General features: G+C 44.2%; 1 protein-coding gene across 1 annotated transcript; it reads right to left on the reverse strand.

The window, feature by feature from the left end:
• Window positions 1-4,648: 4,648 nt before the first annotated feature.
• Window positions 4,649-19,959, reverse strand: rundc3ab (RUN domain containing 3Ab). Its single transcript, XM_084937740.1, has 11 exons — window positions 19,578-19,959; window positions 9,189-9,304; window positions 8,852-8,979; window positions 8,639-8,724; window positions 8,465-8,554; window positions 8,289-8,369; window positions 8,015-8,180; window positions 7,614-7,771; window positions 7,335-7,454; window positions 5,885-5,985; window positions 4,649-5,800 (listed from the first exon to the last, which is right to left on the reverse strand). The coding sequence occupies exons 1-11, from the start codon at window positions 19,670-19,672 to the stop codon at window positions 5,658-5,660; spliced, it is 1,284 nt and encodes a 427-aa protein (XP_084793866.1). The 5' UTR covers window positions 19,673-19,959; the 3' UTR covers window positions 4,649-5,657.
• Between the last annotated feature and the right edge of the window lie 1,612 nt (window positions 19,960-21,571).

Below are 21,571 nucleotides of genomic sequence, written 5' to 3' on the forward strand. Positions count from 1 at the left end.
GGCCATTGATTCAAATGGCCGGCATAAAAGCTGAAAAGAAAATGCGTTGAAGTACTTAGAGTCATTGCAGCACTAATATATCTACAGCTCCCAAAAAATAAAAGTAGCTCATTAATGAAAGAAAATAATTGGCTCCAAGTGAAGTAGAAGTATAAAATAACACAAAATGGAAATAATCATGTAAAGTACGCCTATGGGAGGGCCACTGAAATGTACATAGTTGCTTCTCACTCCTCCAAATTATGTAAATTTTATTGTAGTTTTCATTATACCTTGAATAATGTCACTGCAGAGCAGCTCCACCTTCAGATGCAAAGAGAAATGAAGCGCAAACATGTAGTCATTTACACAGTAAATATAAAAAAGTAATATATATTAAAACTACTAAAGACAAAGCTGTAAGTGCTATTGGGTGGTAAGCACTGAGACAGTCAGTGGCTGATTTGTTTGGGTACAGGAAAGACTGTTGCAGACTTCACACAGGTTGGGATGAGGGCTTGTGATGGCTGATCTGCACATGCTTGTTTGCACCTTCCCAGGAATCCAGTCAGGATCAGAGGCCTTCCTTGTGTTCACTGACCTGTGCACCAGCCTCACTTGATATTGCTGTAAGGTGACTGCCTGGGCTCTGGAGTCTGGGGAGACTGAGAGGCTGACACTGAGTGCTGTGTGAGGCCTCAAAGCCCCTGTAGCTAGTGGATGAGGTGATCTTCCACCTTCCTCTTTTATCCCGCTCTCCAGCTCAGCTCTAGCAGGATTGTACAGAGCTCTGCAACCTGATCTAACAGTCAGAGCCGCGGTCTCTGAAGACAGTCCTGAGCTTCCCTGTCATCCAGGTTTTCTGGCAGTGGTATTATTAGCACAGTACTTGATGCAGAACAGAACCGACTCAGTGTGTTCAGCTGATGTTCAAATATGTCCCAAACAGTGTGTTCAAAACAGTCCGGTAATTATGAGAGGGCTTTCTGAAGTCAGGCTTGATAGTCTTCAATAGTCTTCAGTTGTGGCTTTGTTTTTGGTTTTTTTTGGGGGGGGGTTTTGTCTCCTGAGAGGGGTGCAAGCAGGAGTGAAGAGAAGAGAGACATGGTCTGACTGGTCTTACTGGGGGAGGGGTATGGCTTTATATGAATGCTTGATATTTGAATAAACATGATCAAATGTATTTTCTGCCCTAATCAGGCAGTACACATGTAAATGAATCCAAGAAGTACTGAGCTGAGGGTTGTCTGATGCCATCAGGGTGAAGCTGCAGTCTGTTTCGCAGGAATTCCTGCTAAACCCTGGGATCAGGTGGAATGCAGACAGCAGCGACAATCACCACCGTTCGCTCTACTGGAAGAAAAAATGGCCGGTATTTAGCTGAGAGAAACTGTAGGTCAGGAGAGCCGAGGCTGTCTAAGATCATGCTGTTATTTGATCGGTCATTATGCACATACATTAGAGTCATTGTTTCTGTTCCCTGCAGCTCTGATTTTCATGTTATTTTGACATATTTGTGTTCTCCTCCACTGGTTTGCTTCATTGCAGTACAACAATAAAATAATATTGCTGTAACATCCTTGATTTCCTTAATTTATCATACGTAAACATCATAAACCTCATGCAAATTTGCTAGTTTCTTTCTTACAGCAGCACTTCTGTGGGGTCTACGCTGCATTAGCCTTTACCAATAATGTTATTTGACAAAAAAAGCAAGACTTGGCTAATTAAAGAAAACTTTCAAGAGATTGTTTTTAAATACACACAATGTAAAAAAAAAGAAATGCACCAACACCAATGGATGAATAAACGTAGGAGAAATATAAACAAATTCCAACAGTGTGACATGGTTTGCAGAGCTCTCTCTGGTATAAAGTCCATGTTATCTGCACTAAATGAGCTAGAACATGCAAACTCCCCCCGGAGCGGTCATGTAAATATTTCATCATCAACTTCATACATTTGTTTATTTGTAGACTAATTTCCCCTTCATGCAATCCTGAGGCCCAGCTGGGTGTGTGTGCACCATCTGGGTGGACTGTGAAGTGGTTATGGGTGGTGTGGGTGCGTATGTGTGTGCGTATATGAGACAGTGTGCATTGTGGAAGATAAATATCCTGCCTGTGTAAAAAGGGAGTGCCGATGGTGGGACAGAAGAAGAGGGCTGAGATAACAAAATGCCACTTTTAGAAGCCAGAGCAGTGTAAGACTCACCATCCGGCGCCCTCTGCAAAAGCTAACTGTCCTGAAACATGCATGTCTTACACGGGACCCTGTCCCCGTGCTTAGATAACACATTTGCTTGCCGGGACACCAGAATGGGACTAAGAGGGCTTTATCACAGAAAGATGAAGCGTTAAACCATGTGTTTACAGCATGCTCATCTGTCTAGTATAAATTGCAGCCAGCAATTAATGTCACTCTCACAAAACCACCAAAGACAAAGACAAATAACTAAACACAGCGTAGCACCACCCCACAGGCATCCATTCATTTACAGCCTGGGAGTTAATTGGACAGTATGTCGACCTGGAATGCATCTTCCACGTAATGCTTTTCCAACATTTACCAAAGGACTTCCAGCTCCTGTTTGCTCAGCTCTGTGTATTTGTCTGTGTTAATGAATAAATGAGCCTAACCTCTGACCTCATGTGAGCTATCTCAAACTAATTTAAAGAGAGGCGATGTCATGCTTCACAAAGTCAGGTCTCAAGGGGAAAACATGAGAACAAAGCGTGACCCAGGCCAAAGGGGGACGAGGGTGATGACAGGGAGGCTTCTTGGACCTTTAGTAAAATAATCAGCTGTGATATCAGCTTATGTGGAGGGAGTGTGAAAAAGAAAGTACACCAATTTTTCCAATTTTAAATCAAAACAAGCCCAGATCATCACCCCTCAACCACTCTGTTTAACAGTTGGCATAAGGTGTTTGTACTGATATGCTGTGTTTGGTTTTCACTAAACGTGCCAGTGTGCATTATGGCCAAACATCTCCACTTTGGTCTCATCTGTTAAAAGGAAATTGTTCTAGAAGACTTGTGGTTTGTTCAACTCTGCAAACCAGGAGAAAATGACTATTCTCTGTCCTTTATAGAAAAAAGAAGCTTTCTCCCGGAAATCCTTCCAAACAAGCCATATTTGTTCAGTCTTTTCTAATTTAACTGTAATGAACTTTAACATTTATCATGCAAACTGAGGACAGTAGAGTATATGTAGCTCTGTGGTTTTTTGCAGTTTCTCTGACCAAGAGGTGAATTTGTCGGCACGTCCACAGCCTGAATGCTCATGACCAGCAAACTGCAGTAGAGGTGCTCACACTTGCTGCTGATGAGTTAGTGAAGTGCAATTAATTAGCAGCCACCTACCCTCTTAATTCCTGTGGAAAGCAGGTAACTCATGAGGGTGTATTCAGTTTTTCACATTGCTTTTGCATTTCAGTTGTTTACCTGTGTGTGACAGCTGGTATTGAAGGAAAACAGAGGAGGTGCCTTAATTAGAAGTTTTGTGCATATATACAAGCAACTACAGGGGGTTACAGATGTGTTTTGTGAGTCGGGATCAGGTGTGCAGGTGGAGGAACACTAACCTGTGCACCTTTGGAAGTGAAGGTGCCAAGGGCGTAGATTGATTTACCAGAGCAGCAGTGATCCACTAGCTGTTCCAGGCATGGGGTATTGTTTTGATTTGTTGGGGTTTTTTTGTGTGGTCCATCCTGGCAAGTGAGCCTGTATGGACAATGGTTGCTTCCTTTGGGATGGACTGGGCATTTGTTTTGTTCTTTTTGTCTTTTTTGTTTGTCTGTCCATTTATTGAATATATGCTTGCTTCCTCGTTACAAATCCTATTGATTTTATTCAGCCTGGTCTCTGTTTTTCATGGGCTACAGTAAAAGTAATTAGGTGTGGAACTCATTAACGGTATCTGATCACTTAGTGTGCTTTTGATTGGTTGCAGTGAAATGGTTATTGGTCTGTTGTTGAGATTGGGGAGTGACTGACTGTGAAATAAAGATTTGTTTTCCTTAAATTTCATTGAAAAAAGTTTTTTGTTATTGCTAGTAACCTGTTGTGGGTTTAACATTAGGTTGTATATACCCAATTTTAAGACCTGCTAAGGACCAGATTCTTTTTTATGACCTGATATGTACGTTCTTTTTCCCCATTTGTGTCTGAGTATTAAAACAACCCATTATGCCAAAATCAACATGTCACTGGATAGGTGTAGTCTAAGTGCAGTCAGATCATGGACAATATGTGCAGGAAAGTCTAGGTAACATGATATCATGATGTCCAGATTTTATCAGAGATCAGATTTGTCAACCTTATGGTGCTACAAAATATTTGGGAGAACTCAGAAGCTAAAAGAACAATTCATGCAAAAGTACTTAGTAATTATATAAATCAGGGGCTAATGTACAACAGTGTGGTAGATAATCCCAGCACCTTGATTAATGTCTGTACAAAATGCTATGACAGTCCTTCTAATAGATTGTAGGATTCTTCACTCGACATTTAAAAATCTGACCTGCTGGTGGCGCAACAGAAAGCATCCCTGAGGATTAGCTGTAGTCCTTAGAGGAACTATTCTCATAGGATAGGAACTGAGCGATTTCAGCCTGGATCGAAGCGGTAGATATGCTGATGGTATATCCATTAAATACATAAGCACATTTAATGTTTCAAAAAAAGGCAGTTTTATTGCAGTTTTAAACGTTTCCCAACTCTCAAAAACGCCGCATTAAAAAGCAATTTACACATGTGTGACTGACACAGGTGAGTATGTCATGGACGTAACTGTAACAGAAAAGGAAAGCTCACAGAAAGAAAAAAAATGGCATACGCATGTTGCACATTCACTATTTCTCTCCTGCTCAAACTATTCTATCAAGCTAGGTTTGTAGAAAAAGACAAGGACAACACTCATTCTGCATAGTCACAATAAACTCTGCGTTTGTATGCAACAGATTTCTGTTTTATTTTTTAAATGTTCACACTGTGGCATCTCCACAATCCTCTGTAGCCTGTGTGTCTAACCTAGCGTATGATTGAATAAGGTCTAAACTGTCATTGATTTTAATATCATAAAGTAGCTTCTGTTATTTATTTTTTTAAATAATCTTCATCATAAACCATCTGACTCGCCACATTAAAAGCTTCTGTTCTAAAATCTTTTCATGCTCCTGTAACAGTATATAATAGGGCTGTTTCTCCATAAGGTTATAGCAGCTCACCCATCTTGTGAGTGTTATTCAACGGGCAGAGTAAGATAGGCTGACAGATCGATAAGACACAGACAAAAGGACAGCGACACACAGAACGACCCTACAGCGAGCTTCGATGAAGGTGGCCGGTTCAGATGGGTGACTGTAAGTGAAGGAGGGTCAGACCTAAACCAGCTGCTTTACAGTGCAGGAGGCTTAATGATGTCACGACAATGAAAGGCAATGACGCTGTAGGAGGCCATGAGGCAGTGCGGCAGCTTGTTCCTGTATCTTTGCTGCACAGGCCCAGAGAGCGTGCAGGCTGCTCTTCCACAACAGGTATAAGCTGAGAGAGTGCTGGGTTTTAAAAGTAAAGGGACTCAAGTCTGTCAAGCATCTGTCCGCCCACCGAGAACAGTCGTTTTATTTTCACGCCGGAGCGTCTTAATGATTCTTGGCAGTGTTTCTTTGGTGCCCCCTAGCTGGGAGAGAGGGCAGGACTGTTCTCTGTGCTGATGTTGACCAGGCACTCGCTGGACTTCAGGCTAGTCAGAGATTTGCAGCTTGGGAAGGACGCCAAGGACCCACACAGGCCCATCATGGAGGGGGTATAGTCCTTTTCTGGGAGGGTGGGACAAACATAGAACGGGAGGGTCAGTTTAACTGTACACACATGTTTAATCGCTTGTGTGTCTGAGCTGTCACCTGTGCACCAGGCCCTCCCATTCTGTTTCTCATGAGTCCTCTGAGAGTCAGAATCCAGGCTGACCTCCACTGACAGCAGCTCTGTGCTCGGAAAACTCCTCCTGAAAGAGAAAACAAGGCAAATGTTTATATATGGCTCAAATGTAGGTTCAAATTTTGAATTAAAAAATTAAAATGTTTTCTATACAGGTTTACATGGACATAACTACGCCATCTGATTTTTGCTTGTGATTTACACAAACTGCTAAGTGCTGTCTGATCTTTGATGGAACAATATTATACACCCACCAGCCACTTCATTAGGTGCACTGCTAATCAACACAATTATTTTATAAACCAGTCAAATGGCAGCAAGTGAATGCAATTTAGCATGTACACATGATCAAAACAATGTGCTGAAGTTCAAACTGAGAACAAGAATGAGGAAGAAAGGTGATTTAAATTACTTTGAACGTCTCCAAAGGTTGATTCTGTTCATCTGAACGTAGCGTTTTCAGTGGGAGAAACGTTTCGTCACTCATCCAAGTGACTTCTTCAATTTCAGCTGACTGCAGGTTTCCCCAATCTTATAAACAGTACATTTGCATAATGACTGAAACCAGCCCACTAAGGGAACAATGGGCTGGGAGGTCAAACTTTGAACGTGGCACACCTGATGCCAGAGTATTTCATAAACTGCTGATCTGCTGGGATTTTCCCACACAACTGATGATATATACCACAATATAGTGCATTTTCTGTAAATTTAGTGAATAGTTTATATAATCTGTCCATCAAAAGTACTATTTATTTTTCACATTTAAATCAAATAATTAAAAATGAAATAAATATGGGCCTTACGCAGTGTTATCCAATAGCGATACTAACTAGATGACCTCACAGTCACGCAAGAGCTTCCCTGAGGTCACCGGGTATCACTCCTGTTCCTGTATGGAAACCAGCCTGTCTGCAAACATCTACTGCAGAGTGTCCAGTCTCGGAGGAAGTGCACCGTTAAGCGCATACAAGAATGTTGTTCGGCTCGTCCACGTATCTGTTGTTGCAGCTACAGAAGTAGCTGCCTGTTTAGGAATGAGCTCCTCGATTTGTTTTGGTTAGTCCTTCTGTGTTGCCATGGTGACTATTGCAAACCGTCAATTAAAACAAATAAACGATAGCCTATAACATGGAACGATAGACGTTTGAATATCGTCCTCTGATGTATTTCCTCATCTGTAGAGTTTAAGGAGAAAAAGAGAACAACGTGTCTAACCTTGAAGCAGATGGACTTTTCGATTCCATGCTGTGAAGAACTGAAGCAGTTCTGAAGACAAAAGGGAGTCCCAGCCAGTACTAGCAAGGTGTAACTTAAAAATGCGACTGGCTGGTGTATATTATTGTTATTACAGAGTTTGTGTATACTGTCAAATTGCAACAACGAGACAAAGTAACCATGCTGCCTGTAGCAAACCTGCGAAACAGCTTCACGTCCTCTTGGCTGTCGAATGGCTCGAGCGTTGGCCACTGGTTGACGAGTGGGATTGAGAGGTTTTTCGCCAAGTGGTTGGAGTCACACGGAATTAAGCTTGTCCTGAGACATGTGAGGGTAAAACATAAGTCCCAACAATAGAACCAGTGAAAAGCAAACACAGTCCACGGTACTCTGCAGTGAAGAGTGCTCATCAGTTAAGCTGGCCTTGTGTTAAAGCTATTTGCTTAAACATGCTAGCCATCTGTGTGTTTCACTCACAGTTGCTCCTGAAGCTCCAAGACAATGGCCTCCAGTTCCCTTTTCTCCTGTTGGCTCTGGGTCTGCAGCTCCTCCAGCCGGGCCTTTAGCCTCTTGTTCTCCATCTCTGTGTTCTTCAGCTGCGACTCACGCAGACGCACAAGCTCCTCCAGGTAACCCTGACAACACACATTCAGACTGAGCCAAAATTGAAAAAACACATTCACCCTCGGATACTCATATTAGACATCAACCATCTGTGAACGGTCATAGTAATGTAGAAATGATTCCACAGTATAATCTTTGTTATTAACTGACAGATTAATAGAGTCATGAAACGATGAACGTATTTATCTGCATTTATTAACCTTAGATTTAGATCAAACAACAGCGATAGAAACACATCATGTTTGCCCGCCCACCTTTTGTGCATTGACAATCTTGAACCTCTGCTCCATCTTGCGACACTTTGTGCTCCAGCTCTCCTCGTCTGTGACCAGGGGGATGTAAGGATGTTCAGGGACGCTGTCGTCACTCGCGCTGCTGTCAACACTCTGCCGATCATCGTCATCGCTCAGGTAATCGTAGCTGTGACACAAGCAGCCAGTATCAGTATCTTATTGACTTTGAATGGGCTGTGCAGTGGGGTTTCTGTAACTTTCAAAGTGTCTCTGAAATACATGAAGGTTGGTGTACCTTTGTGTAAATTTTAAGTATGGAGTATAGTCAATCACCGCAGGAGATTTCCCATCCAGGGCCTCCCCTTTTAAACAGAAGCTGAGGGAGACAAACCAATCAGAAATTAGAAACTTTATACATACATAAGGATTTTAAAAGTATCAGTCTGATACCTAAAAGTCAGGACGCCCCACCTAAAGTCTATAGCTCCAAGACCTATTAGCATCCCTGTTAGCACTGTAGCTTCTTCTCTTAACATGATGGCTCCCTCTGCATAGAACCTCCTAAAGCACAAAGACAAGTGCAGTTAGGTGGGAACATGTTTGTACGAGGATCAAGTGATTTTTGTTATATAGAGAGGTGCTAACTTGGTTGTCCTGCTGTCCCTCAGAGCAGTGGCGATGTATTCAGATAGCCTCTTCTCCATCAGAGCTACTCTCATCCAGGCTCGGCCCTGAAAGGAACACCAAAACTAAAGAATTTAGTTTGGAGAGTCACAAAAATGACTTCTAAATTAGTCCCAAAAAAACTACATATTCTTATTTATTTGTAATTTTTTTGTCATCGTATGCTGGTCTTGCCTTGGCTCGTGAGGTGCTGATGTTTTCCATGCTCTCAATGCTGCTAATGCAGCTGTTGGGGACTTTAGCACACGCCAGGCGGATGTAGTCCCAGTAACTCCTCTGACCATCGAACCAGCTACTAGAGCCTGACACAACAAGCATGTGAAGTGCATTAGTTTTAGTAAGCACTGAAAAACACGTTGTTACACTACACATATATTACTGCGAATAATAAAACAACATGGTTCTGCTTGCCGAAGCTGCTAAACAGGACAGAAAAGTTTCAGTAAACACTGTAAGAGCCTTGATTCAACAGGACGTTAAGCCCCAGTATGTTATCTCCTCAGTTTAGTACCTTTGAAACGGTGGCTGAGGATGTGTTCAAGGATGGCGGCGAAATTGACAAACTCTTCTGATGAATCATCGATGGGATCGGCCGTGTATTTCTCCAGCAGGGTCTTAACTGAAAACCTGTGTGTGGTGGAGAGGAGCGAGGCGAGCACTTATTCGAGCACTTATTCGAGCATAGAGGGAAAAGATTAATCAGGAAAAACGCTGATGGGTTACCGCTGTCTTTGTTTCAGTTTACAGTAGGCAGAACATGTCGTACATCAGACTATTGCTAAACATTTGTGAATCACACTTGATAAACCACACAAGTCTGTTTAAGGATGCAGTCACGAAAGAACACAATGTTCTGCCACTGTGATACATTTAGTTAGCTCTTAGGTTTAACCCTAAAAAACAGACTGAACATTTTTAATACAATTAGAATGACTATTCATTTTCTTACATGATTTTTCTAATATCATAAACACAAATTACAGGGATATGCACAGATTTAAAGAATGTACATGAGCAGATTATGTATAGTATTGCGCTCTACGTTTATATTTCTGTGTTCAAAAATTTGTGATGGCTGTTCCAGATGACATGGGATGGATCCTTGGATCAGTGTAGAGAAAACAGGAGATGATAAGAATTCTGCCAAATTGCTTGCTTAATTTGGCAGAATATAGAGTAAATAGTAAGCACTGAAAAATCACACAATTCTCCCCAGACTACAGAGCTCTGTGCCGTTTTTATAGGAAGCTGAACTCTTGTCTCTGTATGATAACAATTTAATATGTAAGAAAGTTACTTTCTATATTTGAAGAAAAATGGTTAAATTTATGTTGTTATGTGAATTTTTGGGTCCGGTGTCATAAATGTGATGTACTTGTGTGATCAGTGAATGGTAAAATGGGAACAATGGGAATATTTTAAGACTCTGATCTCGGTGTCAGACTGACCTTACTGAACAAAATACTCCACGTTGTCCTATTCTGTCAACACGTAATCTTTCAGATATACCACAAGTTAATGTACAAGTTGGGTTTTGTACACAAGGGTCTAAATGTAGATAATGGCAGATAAGAGAGATAACTTGTCTTCATAAATATCCTAGGTTTCCTTGTTCAAAACTCGTATGCTGTAATCTGAACTGTACGATTAACAAAGGTCAATGAAACTCATAAAAGCAAAATATCTGGGTGGTGTTAGCTTGTTAGGGCAGGGCATAAAGTAATTATGTATGATACAGCTTAATAATAGTTTATTTTTACAGCACTTATCAAAACTAGAGTTACAGAGTACTTCCCAGAAACACAGAATAACAGAACAAACAAGGAGGAGATTATACAAAACAATGAACATATCAGTGGACACTGTACTGGTCCGTAGTGGTGAAAAGAGAGCTGAGCGTAAAAAAGAAGCTCTCGATTTACTGGTCGACCTATGTCCCCACCCTCACCTGGTCATGACCTCTGGGTAGTGACCGAAAGAATGAGATCACAGATAAAAGTTGTGGAAATGAGCTTTCACTGAAGGGTGGTTGCCCTCTTCCTTAGAGATAGGGTGAGAAGTTTAGCCATCTGGGACTAAAGCTGCTACTCCTCCACATCAAAAGGAGCCAGTGTAGGTGTAGGCATCTGACAAGGATGCTTCCTGGGTGCCTCCAAGGTGAGGTGTTCTGGGCATGTCCCACCAGGAGGAGACCCTGGGGTAGACCCAGGATATGCTAGAGAGATTACATCTCTTGGCTGGCCTGGGAACGCCTTGGTGTTCTCCTGGACAAGCTAGAGGAGGTGGCCGGGAAGAAGGAGGTCCAGGCTTCTCTGCTTAGTTTGCTGCCCCTGCGACCCGGCCCCGGATAAGTGGAAGACAATGGATAGATCGATGGATGGAATTTACATATCAATTAAAACACAAGACTTAAATGTAACATCAAAATAAAATAAGGTGAATCTTAAAAGAAGACACTGATGAGGTGAGCTGAATTTTCTCAGGCAGGTCATTCCACAATCGAGGAGCCCCAACAGCAAACATTCAAACGCTCAATCGACTTGTGTCTTTACATGTGAGGTGGGAACTGTTAATGGGTTTCAGACCAAGGATCTCAGCTGAGCACTGGTTGGTAGAAGAACTGCAGTTTGAGTGTATATTTTGATGCTGGGCAATGAAGGACTTTAAATGTAATAAGTAAAATCTTAAAATCAATTCCTAGAGAAATGCACAGCCAGTGTAGAGTCATCAACACTGGGGTAAGATGTGTTCAGTTTTCAAGGTTCTGGTAACAATCTGGCAGCTGATTTTGCACAGTCTGAGGTCTATTTCATGCTTTCTGATTGATATCTGTTAAAAGACCATTACAGCAGTCTAACAAAGAGGAACTAAAAGCATAAAAAGCAAAATAGTCAGAGTGTCACTAAAACTCAATATTGATCGAATTCCCGCAATATTCCTTAGGTTGTAGTATCAGGACTGCGTCATCAATCAATCAACCATTACTAATCTGATTTCCTGTAATAATAATCAGGGTTAGAGCACAGAGTTCAACTATTTGAAATTGTACAAGCGTATCTCTATCCCATTTGAGTGTGGATGTAATTATGTGATCTCTGACAATGTACCTTCCATTTCCTGCAGAGTCTCATTTCTACACTTCAGTCTGATGTCATCCTTTTACTGTGAGGAATATGTTCATCGAGCACTTTCAGGAAACTCCAACAACTTCCTTTGTACTAGATAATTTCAGCTGATGACATAAGTCTCCCGTAATACATTCCTGACTTCCAGGATCTTCCTGTGAAAACCCTTTAACTTTTGTGTGTGTTGAAGATTTGAACAAATAAAATTAGTTCAGAGAGACGTAACTCAATAATGATAATAATCATAACTCAATTGGCAAGATTTTGTCCATAATTTCATAAATATCCTACTTGCATGTAAATTTTGGCTGTAAATCTTGATAACTGTGGTGATGTATAGGGAAAACTTTTAGCTGAGTCACTGGTCACTTATCCGCATCATCTAGTCTCCATGGCATGCAACTACTTTAATCCACTTTACCCTATTATCCTGTTTTAATTTTGATTCTTGTACATTGAGCTTGTTTCTTATTTCATTACACTGTAAAAACAAAGACTTCGGAGAAAATAGAGGGTTATTAAAACTCAAGGGAACAAGATATTACAGATATTAGCTAGCTGCTTTTTGCTGCTAATGCTAATTAGCATTAACAATAGCATTAGCATTAGCATAACAGTTGCTGTGTCCCAACTCCTAGGCCACAGCCTTCGAAGAACCCGGCCATCATGGTCTATGTGGGCCGGGTCCTTCAAATTCTGAACAAATAAAACACTGAAAAAAGCCAAACAATAGTATTTTTACATTATCTAAGTGACTTATATGTTTAACCTGAGTAGCGAAAGACCACGCGGGGTCTGAAAATGTGGCGGGAGTTTGGTGTTCTCGACGGCTCTAGTGGGTAACAGACATCTGTGAAAACGTCCGTGCCCTTTTGCAAATATGTGATGTTGTGGAGGTAAGCATCAACGACACAGAGCTCTCAGTTCTCACTCCTTCTTTATTCGTCTCCAACATCAACTGCGCATATCGCGCCACAAAACACAGGAACACACTTCCTATACACTGGGTGTGAGTGGAGCCCTCTAGTGGTCCACCACACATGCCCCCCCCCCCCAAACACCCAGCAGAACTAGTCCAGGACCCGGGGCTTAAGCAAACGGCCGGAACGGCTGAACCGGGGGGGTGGGGAACTGACAGAGGGCAACCCAGCCCGGGAGCGAGGCTGGCACTGGCGGTCAGAAAAAGCTGCAGACGACTCGGACTCCGTTGATTTTGGGACGCTCCTGGGGGAAAAAACAGAATCCATCAGCCCGGTGGCAGGTGGGCGGCCATGGCGAGGGGCCTGGGCCGGGACCACCTGATCCTCTTGCATAACATGTGCAGGCTTAAGTCTGTCAACAGAGACAACCTCCTGCCGACCGCCAAAGTCTAAAATGAAATGTTTGTCGCCTGGTTTAAGAACCCTGTATGGCCCGTCATATGGTGGACGCAGCGGAGTCCTATGGGCATCGTGCCTGACGAAAACGAAACGAGCAGACTCCAACGAACTCGGAACAAAAGTGTCAGGCAGGCAGTGGTGCACAGGACCAGGAACAGGAAATGAGTCTCTTGGGGGGCGAAAAGGCAACAAAGAGGTATCGAAACATGGGGGAGGGCTCAGGTAAGAATTCCCCGGGGACTCGGAGAGGCTGGCCGAGGACCAGTTCAGCCGGGGAAACCCCGAGGTCTTCTTTAACCGCGCTATGCAATCCCAGCAAAACCCACGGAAGACGGTCGACCCAGTCGCCACTTGTTACGGAAGCCCGGAGCGCGGCCTTAAGTGACCAGTGAAACCGTTCGCACATCCCATTAGCTGTGGTATGCTGTGGTGCGGTGGACCTTGACCCCCAGGCCGTCAGCCATAGCAGACCAAAGCTCAGAAACAAACTGGGGGCCCCTGTCCGAGGTAATGTCAGCAGGGGGACCGAAACGTGAAACCCACGTTGACAAAAATGCCCTGGCCACCGTCACCGCTGTCGTGGACGCCAGGGGTACTGCCTCCGGCCACCTAGTCGTGCGGTCCACCACAGTCAAAAGGTGCGTGAAACCCTGTGACTGCGGCAAGGGACCAACCAGGTCCACATGAACGTGATCGAAACACCTACCCGGGACACGGAAAGGTTCCAGGGGTGCCTGTGTGTGCCGGTGGATTTTCGAGCATTGGCATGGGATACAAACCGCCGCCCATTCTTTCACCGTCTTGCGAAGGCCCGGCCAAACAAACCTGGCGCTGACCAGCTTGACCGAGGCCCGGACGCCGGGATGAGAGAGGGCATGCACCGAGTCAAAAACACGACGACGCCACGAAAGGGGAACCACCGGGCGGGGGCGGCCGGTGGAAACGTCGCAAAGAAGGTGCGGACCGCCATCCCACACCAGGGTGTCCTCCAGCATGAGGCCCGTTTTTGTTGACCGGAGGGCAAGGACGTCCGGGTCAGCACGTTGCTCGGCGGCCATGGCAGCGTAGTAGACGCCGACATACACCGGAGAAACCAACACACGTGAGAGACAGTCAGCGACGTGATTGGACTTACCAGCCACATGCTGAATGTCTGTGGTAAATTCTGAAATGGCCGCCAACTGGCGCTGCTGGTGTGCGCTCCATGGGTCAGAGACCTTGGACATCGCAAACGTCAAAGGTTTGTGGTCAACGTACGCAGTAAAGTTGCGACCCTCGAGGAAAAAACGAAAATGTCGTGTCGTGAGGTGTAGGGCCAGCAACTACCTGTCAAAAACACCGTACTTGCGTTCAGCATCCCGGAGCGTACGACTGAAAAAGGCGAGCGGTTGCCAGAGACCTGAAACCCGCTGTTCCAACACCCCACCCACTGCCACGTCGGACGCGTCGGTGGTCAACGCGATCTCCGCCGACGGAAGAGGGTGGGCCAGCAGGGCGGCGTCAGCCAGCGCAGACTTGGCTGCGGAAAACGCATGGACGCGTTCCGGCAGCCAGTCAACCGGATCTTTGGCCGTTTTACCTTTTAAGGCAGCATAGAGTGGCTGTAGCAGGTGGGCAGCTCTGGGGAGAAAGCGGTTGTAAAAATTTATCATCCCCAAGAACTCCTGCAATGCTTTAACCAACGTGGGACGCGGAAAAGCCGAAACGGCCTGGACTCTGTCGGGCAACGGAACCACACCTTCAGCGGAAATGCGGTGCCCGAGGAAATCCAGAACAGGCAACCCAAACTGGCACTTGGAAGGGTTGATGATCAGGCCGTGCGCTGCCAAACGCTGGAAAACCTGGCGCAGATGGGACTCGTGCTGGCTCGCTGAGCAGCTGGCCACCAATATATCGTCCAGATAAACAAAAACAAACGGCAGCCCACGCAAAACGGAGTCCATCAGCCGCTGAAAGGTCTGGGCGGCACCTTTCAGGCCAAACGGCATGCACAAAAACTCGAACAAGCCGAAGGGGGTAATGACAGCGGTTTTAGGAACGTCTTCGGCGCGCACGGGAACTTGGTGATACCCCCGCACCAAGTCAATTTTAGAAAAAATCGACGTTCCGGCGAGATTGGCAGAAAAATCCTGAATGTGGGGGATGGGGTAACGGTCATTCTCCGTGGCATTATTTAAACGGCGGAAATCTCCGCATGGCCGCCACCGACCGTCCGATTTGGGCACCATGTGAAGCGGAGAGGCCCATGCACTGTTCGAACGCTGTACAATGCCAAGGCGCTCCATGGCTGCAAACTCTTCCCGAGCGACGGACAGTTTAGCGGGGTTGAGGCGGCGCGCGCGCGCGAACACCGGGGGCCCGACCGTGGGAATATAATGCTCAACCCCATGCTTCGTTACCGTGCTAGAGAAATTAGGGACAGACAGCGATGGAAACTCTAAAAGCAAACGCTGAAAAGCATCCCCGGAGGTCACTACATTAGCCCGAATCAGGGGCTCGGCGGCCCGAGTAAAACAGGGTAGCGAAGAAAACGAGAGAGCAGCCTTTCTGTATTGCCAGCGGTCGCGGCTGCTACGGCGCACTGGCGGGTCCGTTTCCCTGGGCCGTGAAAGCGCAAGGCGGCAGGCAGCGACGCGCTCTGTCGCCAAAACGCTGATGGTAGAAACAGATGCTCTTTCCGCGGTGCTGGCGTGTAGCAATCCCTGCTGTCAGCAAGGGGGCGGATGCTCCGGGGGAGGCAGGGGGAGGCAGGTGGAGGCGTGGAAGGTGCCGCCGGCGAGTCCGTAGCCAGGGCGTGAACGTCGAAAGTGCGGCTAGCCAGGAGAATGCGATCCGCTTCTTCAGCCAGGGAGCGATAATCCTTCGCAGGCAGAAGCGGGGAGTTTGCGAGGACAGCTCTCACGGCGGCCGGTAGTTGGCGCAGGAAGAGGTGGGCGAAGAGGAAACTACCGTCATCCGGCCCGAGCAACGATAGCATGTTCTCCATGAGCTCGAGCGCGGTACCGCCACCCAAGCCTGACAGGTTGAGGAGCTTTTCGGCTCGTTCAGCGTCGGAGAGGGCATAGCGCCGAAGAAGCAGCTCCTTGAGGGCGGCGTATTTCCCTTGGGCGGGTGGGTCCCGGAGGAGCGTCATCGCGCGACGGGTGGCCAGCGGGTCGAGCGAGGCCACCACATGGTGATACTTCGGGTCGTCAGCCGAGATGCCGCGAAGGGCGAACTGAGCCTCCACGTGTACAAACCATGACGGGGGGTCATGGAGCCAAAAGTCCGGCAGTTTCAGCGCCACAGCGAACATAGCTGCAACAGGAGGCGGAGGCCGCTGATGCATCCATAGCGGAGTCTGCGTTATCTGCGGCCCGTTGCATGCTCGAGTCAGGGGTCACCAATGTGGAGGTAAGCATCAACGACACAGAGCTCTCAGTTCTCACTCCTTCTTTATTCGTCTCCAACATCAACTGCGCATATCGCACCACAAAACACAGGAACACACTTCCTATACACTGGGTGTGAGTGGAGCCCTCTAGTGGTCCACCACAATGTCTTGATAAACCGAGCAGATATTTGAAGTTTACACAGCTAATGTTTTGTAGCTGTAACGTTTACAGTTCAACGTTTCAATAATGTGGTGTAGCCTTCTAAACCTAATAACTGGTTGTTCCACACTTGGTAGCAAAAACTGCAAACTGTCACGGCTAGCGGGGAAAGCCGTGTTAACTGGAGACCCGGGGAGATAACACAGGAACACGCGGGGAGATACACAGACGATCCAGCAACGCACACGAGAAAACACAGGGCTTAAATACACACAGGGCAATCAGGGAATGGGAGACAGGAGGGAGACACGGCTGGGATTAATTGGACATAACAAGACAAGGGGAAGCGAAATTAGAAACACTGACAAGAGACATGGACCTTCACAATAAAACAGGAAACACACCGATAAATCTCTAAACAGGCAAACTTAACAGACTAGGAGACAGAACATAGGAACTTGAAACGTGGAACAGGAGAGCACAGAGGACACACAACACTAGGGATAATCACAAACAACCCAAAATAAACAAAACCACAGAATATTAATAAATTTAAACATAAACGAGGAGTCCACAGACTCCGGACCATGACACAAACAGCATAAGTTTGTGATATCGGGAAATGAGTATTTCACATTGCTGTGGACGGATTTCCAGCATCAAAGGTCTGTTTAAGGTCATGCCAAAGCATCTCACATTTAAGTCTGGATTATTTTAGGCCACTCCAAAAACCTCCTTTTTTTCTTCTTTTTTTGTTTTGTTTTGTTTTTGAGTCATTCAGACATTCTCTTTCAGGATTTTCTGGTAGAGAGCAGAATTCATGGTTCCATCAATTACAGCAAGTCGTCCAAGTCCTGAAGCAGCAAAGCAGCCCCAGACCATCACGCTACCACCACCATGCTTGGCTGTTGTTACTCTTTTCATGAAAGGCTATGTTAGTTTCACAGCAGATGTAACAGGACCCAAACCTTCCAAAAAGTTAAACTTTTATCTCACAGAATGTTTCCACAAAAGTCTTGGGGATCATCAAGATGTTTTGTGAGACGAGCCTTAGTTTTGGTCAGCAGCGGTTTTCTCCTTGAACTCTCCCATGGATGCCATGTTTGCCCTGTCGCTCTTTTATTGTTGAATCATAAACTCTGACCTAAACTGGAGCAAGTGAGACCTGAAGTTCTTTAGCTGTTGTTCTGGGCTCTTTTGTGACCTGACATTGACTTTGTTTCTGATCTGTTCATGAGTTTCTTTAGATTGTGGCAAGATGTTTTGCTTTTTGAGGTCTTTTGGCCTGCTTCCATTTGTCAGACAGGTTTATGTTTATATTTAGGTTATTTCTTGATTCACCATGTCATGCAGTAATCAGACCTTGCAATGGTGAGCGAAACTGAACTCAGCTTTCCAAAAAATGTGGATAATCACAGTAAATGCATGATTTAACCAGGTTCACAATTACACTTTCACATAGGGCTAAGCTATGTCCTGAAAATTGACAGCATTTTTTCCCTTAATAAAAGGAAATCATCATTTAGAATTTCACTTTGTATTTTTTAAGTTATCTTTGTCTAATATTAAAATTTGTTCAATGATCTGAAACATCTAACTGTGGCAAATGTGCAAAAAATAAGAAATCAGGAAGTAGTGAAATATTTTTCCCAGCACTGTGCATTTGTGGGTGTATATTTTCAGCAATATACACCCACAAATGATATAAAAGTTCACAGGCAAAGAATTTTCAGTTTATTTTAAGCACCATTATTTCTTCAGCAGTGACCACTAAATGTTTTCCTGGACACTAAATAATTCAGCAGGACTATTTTCTACAAGAACACCTGTCAAATGCTATTTGTCCAGTGACGGTAAGATATGCAGTGAGCCGTGACAAGGAAATTAACCATCTCCTGTAAACAGAGAGAAAATATTATGGCTAAATACTGGTCATGTTTTGCAGAGTCACCATCTTTATGTTTTACTGGCCACGTTCACATCTATAAACAATGCTTATCTTATCACAAGCCACTGAGGCAAGTGATTTCACTCCCCATTGTTCCAAATGCAACAATGCCTCATTCAGCTGCTTCAACTGGATAATAAATGGCTGACTATCCTCAAAACGAGCACAATCCCTGCATTTCCTGTGTATTACAAACAGCAGGGCGGGGACCTGACCTAGATCCACCTGTCACTGGCTCACAGAGGTCCTGCTTACTTTTTTTTTTTTTAGCCTTTTTTTACTGACTTTAATGCTTTCAATTTACATATAAGAAGCTACAATATGCAGTGGAGCTGAAGTGAGCTAACACTCCTATGTCCACCTTGGCAACTGACCCCTTTTAGATTATATAAAATATTTTATGCATTGGGAAAATCCAAATTTAAGTCACAGCAGCTTTAAATGTGCTGTGGGCTGTGGATGTCTATCTACGTTGAAGCTGATGCATGATTGAGCTGAATGATAGCACAACTGCTGCTGGATGAAGTGGAAGCATGCCTGCTGACTTACAGGCTAAATGCTCTGTCCCTTTACATAACCATAATCGTTAGAGATCATTATGTGCCTGCACCGTCAGGTCAGTGTTTGTGTGTTTAAGCCTACTGAAGAACAAATCTCTATCCAAAATCACAAAATCCAAGCAGGACTTTATGTAAAGATCTTATACTGCCATCCTGCCTTAAGTCCCTAGGGTGCCAGCTAGTCCTTGCTCCAGGAAGGGTGTCGTCATAGCGACCACACCATCAGCACTGGGATAAAAATTGCACTGACAAAGATAAAAGTCACACAGAGAGGCCACTGTCTGATGCAGCGTTGAGGGCATTAAAAATGTCCATTACCATATACAACATAAGGCGTGTTGGATAATGCACTCACCTGCAGACCGTGAGGAGGTTTTTCCTCTCCACCGCGAGGTTCCGAGTCGATGCTTTTTTCGAGACATCTCCCATGGCCATCGCTGCCTGCTCCATCCAGGAGGAGGCAGCCCTGGAAGCAAACGACCCCTCCCTGTGGGCCACCGGCCCTCCTCATTCACTTGTGGATGCCGGAGAGGATGCTGGCGGCCCGCGTCAAAGCCACTGACAGACAGCGGCGGCACTTTGTGAGACGACGGAGGAAACTGCTCGACACATTAGACAAACCAGAGCGCGCGGAGCGTGGGCTTTGTTTTTATGTTTACTTCTGTGACCTGCTCACGGGACTGAATTGTGTCTGCTCGAGCCCCCTCTTTCTGTCTCCGCCCACTTTTCTGACTTCATCATGCCGTCATTGGATCGTTTCGTGTAGTGCGGACCGAATTACGTCACCGGCTCCAGCAACACGCAGTTTCTTTGAGAGCTTAATATAATATATAAAGACCAGGGATTATTTAGTTGTTTGTTTGTTTGGTTTTGTGCTTACAAATTTATATTTTACAAAAAAAACCCTAAAATAGACATTTAATATTTATATTTGCAATATATTTATTGTTCAAAATCCTCATCATTTTATTTCTTTAAGATAGCAAATGCTCTATCTCAATTTTGGAAATTTCATTTGCTGTAGTGATTGAAATGCACATTTTATTATTATTAATATTATTATAATTATTTGTTAAGACTGTGTATGGAAAGTAATACAATCATTAAATTTATCAATTTGTATTTTGAACATATAAGACATTTTATACACGTTGAAGGTTTATTTCGTTTTTTCTGTATGTTTAATTTATGCATCAATAATAAATAATGATTTTCTATATTATTATAAATAGATATAGAATAAGAGATGTGCCAGGACCTTTTATATATTGCATTATTTAAAGATTGTTTTGGATGTATTTGAGACTGAAATTTCTTCCTTTTCTTGTTTAATAACTGTTCCTGGTAAAAGCTTTGTAGCACAATAAACCTGATATCATCACCACCACTGCGGTCACCGTGCTGGCTCACTTCCTCCTCTCGTAATTTCCAATCAACATCCTCCCGTCATTTCCCTGCTCTTGCTATTAGAGGAAAGTGCTCGTGTTTTCAGCTGATTTAGTGTCAGCACAGCAGTGGTGCAGACACGTTGGCCCCAAACCTTTTCTGCTCGAATGAAACGACAGCTGGTAGCAACCACAGGTTGGTTGGTTGGTGGGTTGGTGGGGAGGTTTTGGTCCTGGACTAAGACACAGATCTGTGTCTGCTCCACATGTCTGACAACACAAAATGTGTGAAAAGTTCATTTAAAATTCATTAGTTATGAATAAAATCATAAGCATAGCCTAAATGAATGATCCAGCATGTATATAATGATTCTAAAATTATATACATCATGAGAAAATTTTCTCTTACTCTGAATATATTTTTGATTATACAACTTGTGCAGAATAAATCTATGTGACTTTATAACTTTTACTGAAGTAAAAAGTCTAAATCCATAAAATTGTATGGCTGAGGAATAAAAATCTTGGACATGCCACTGACTTGGATTGGGATTATATATATTTATGACACAATAGAGCTTTATAATATTGGAAATAATGTACTTGAAGGCTATGGCAGACTATGTTTCACTGTAAACAATAAGCACATTTCTTATGTCTTAAATGAGTCGGATGTTCTTTTCATGCTATCCACTCCCCCGACCTTTGTGGTGATAGAGTTTGGATGGTATTAAAGTAAACAATGAACACACACAAATCCTTGTAAGGTAATACCTCAGTGTCCCAAAATCACCTTTTCAGCAGAGACTTTATTCTAGTATCCTCCAAAATCGCTTTATTATCATATCAGATATTTCAACCACAGCTTGTCTTTTGACTTCTCTCCCTCCCCTCACCCCAATTGCTCGTGGCAGATAGCTTCCTCTCCTTCAGCTGTTTTTTGTGCTGGAAGTTTCTTCCTGTT

This window comes from Perissodus microlepis, chromosome 8 (assembly GCF_051167445.1).
Source record: "Perissodus microlepis isolate ML-2025 ecotype Zambia chromosome 8, ASM5116744v1, whole genome shotgun sequence".
Taxonomy (NCBI): Eukaryota; Metazoa; Chordata; class Actinopteri; order Cichliformes; family Cichlidae; genus Perissodus; species Perissodus microlepis.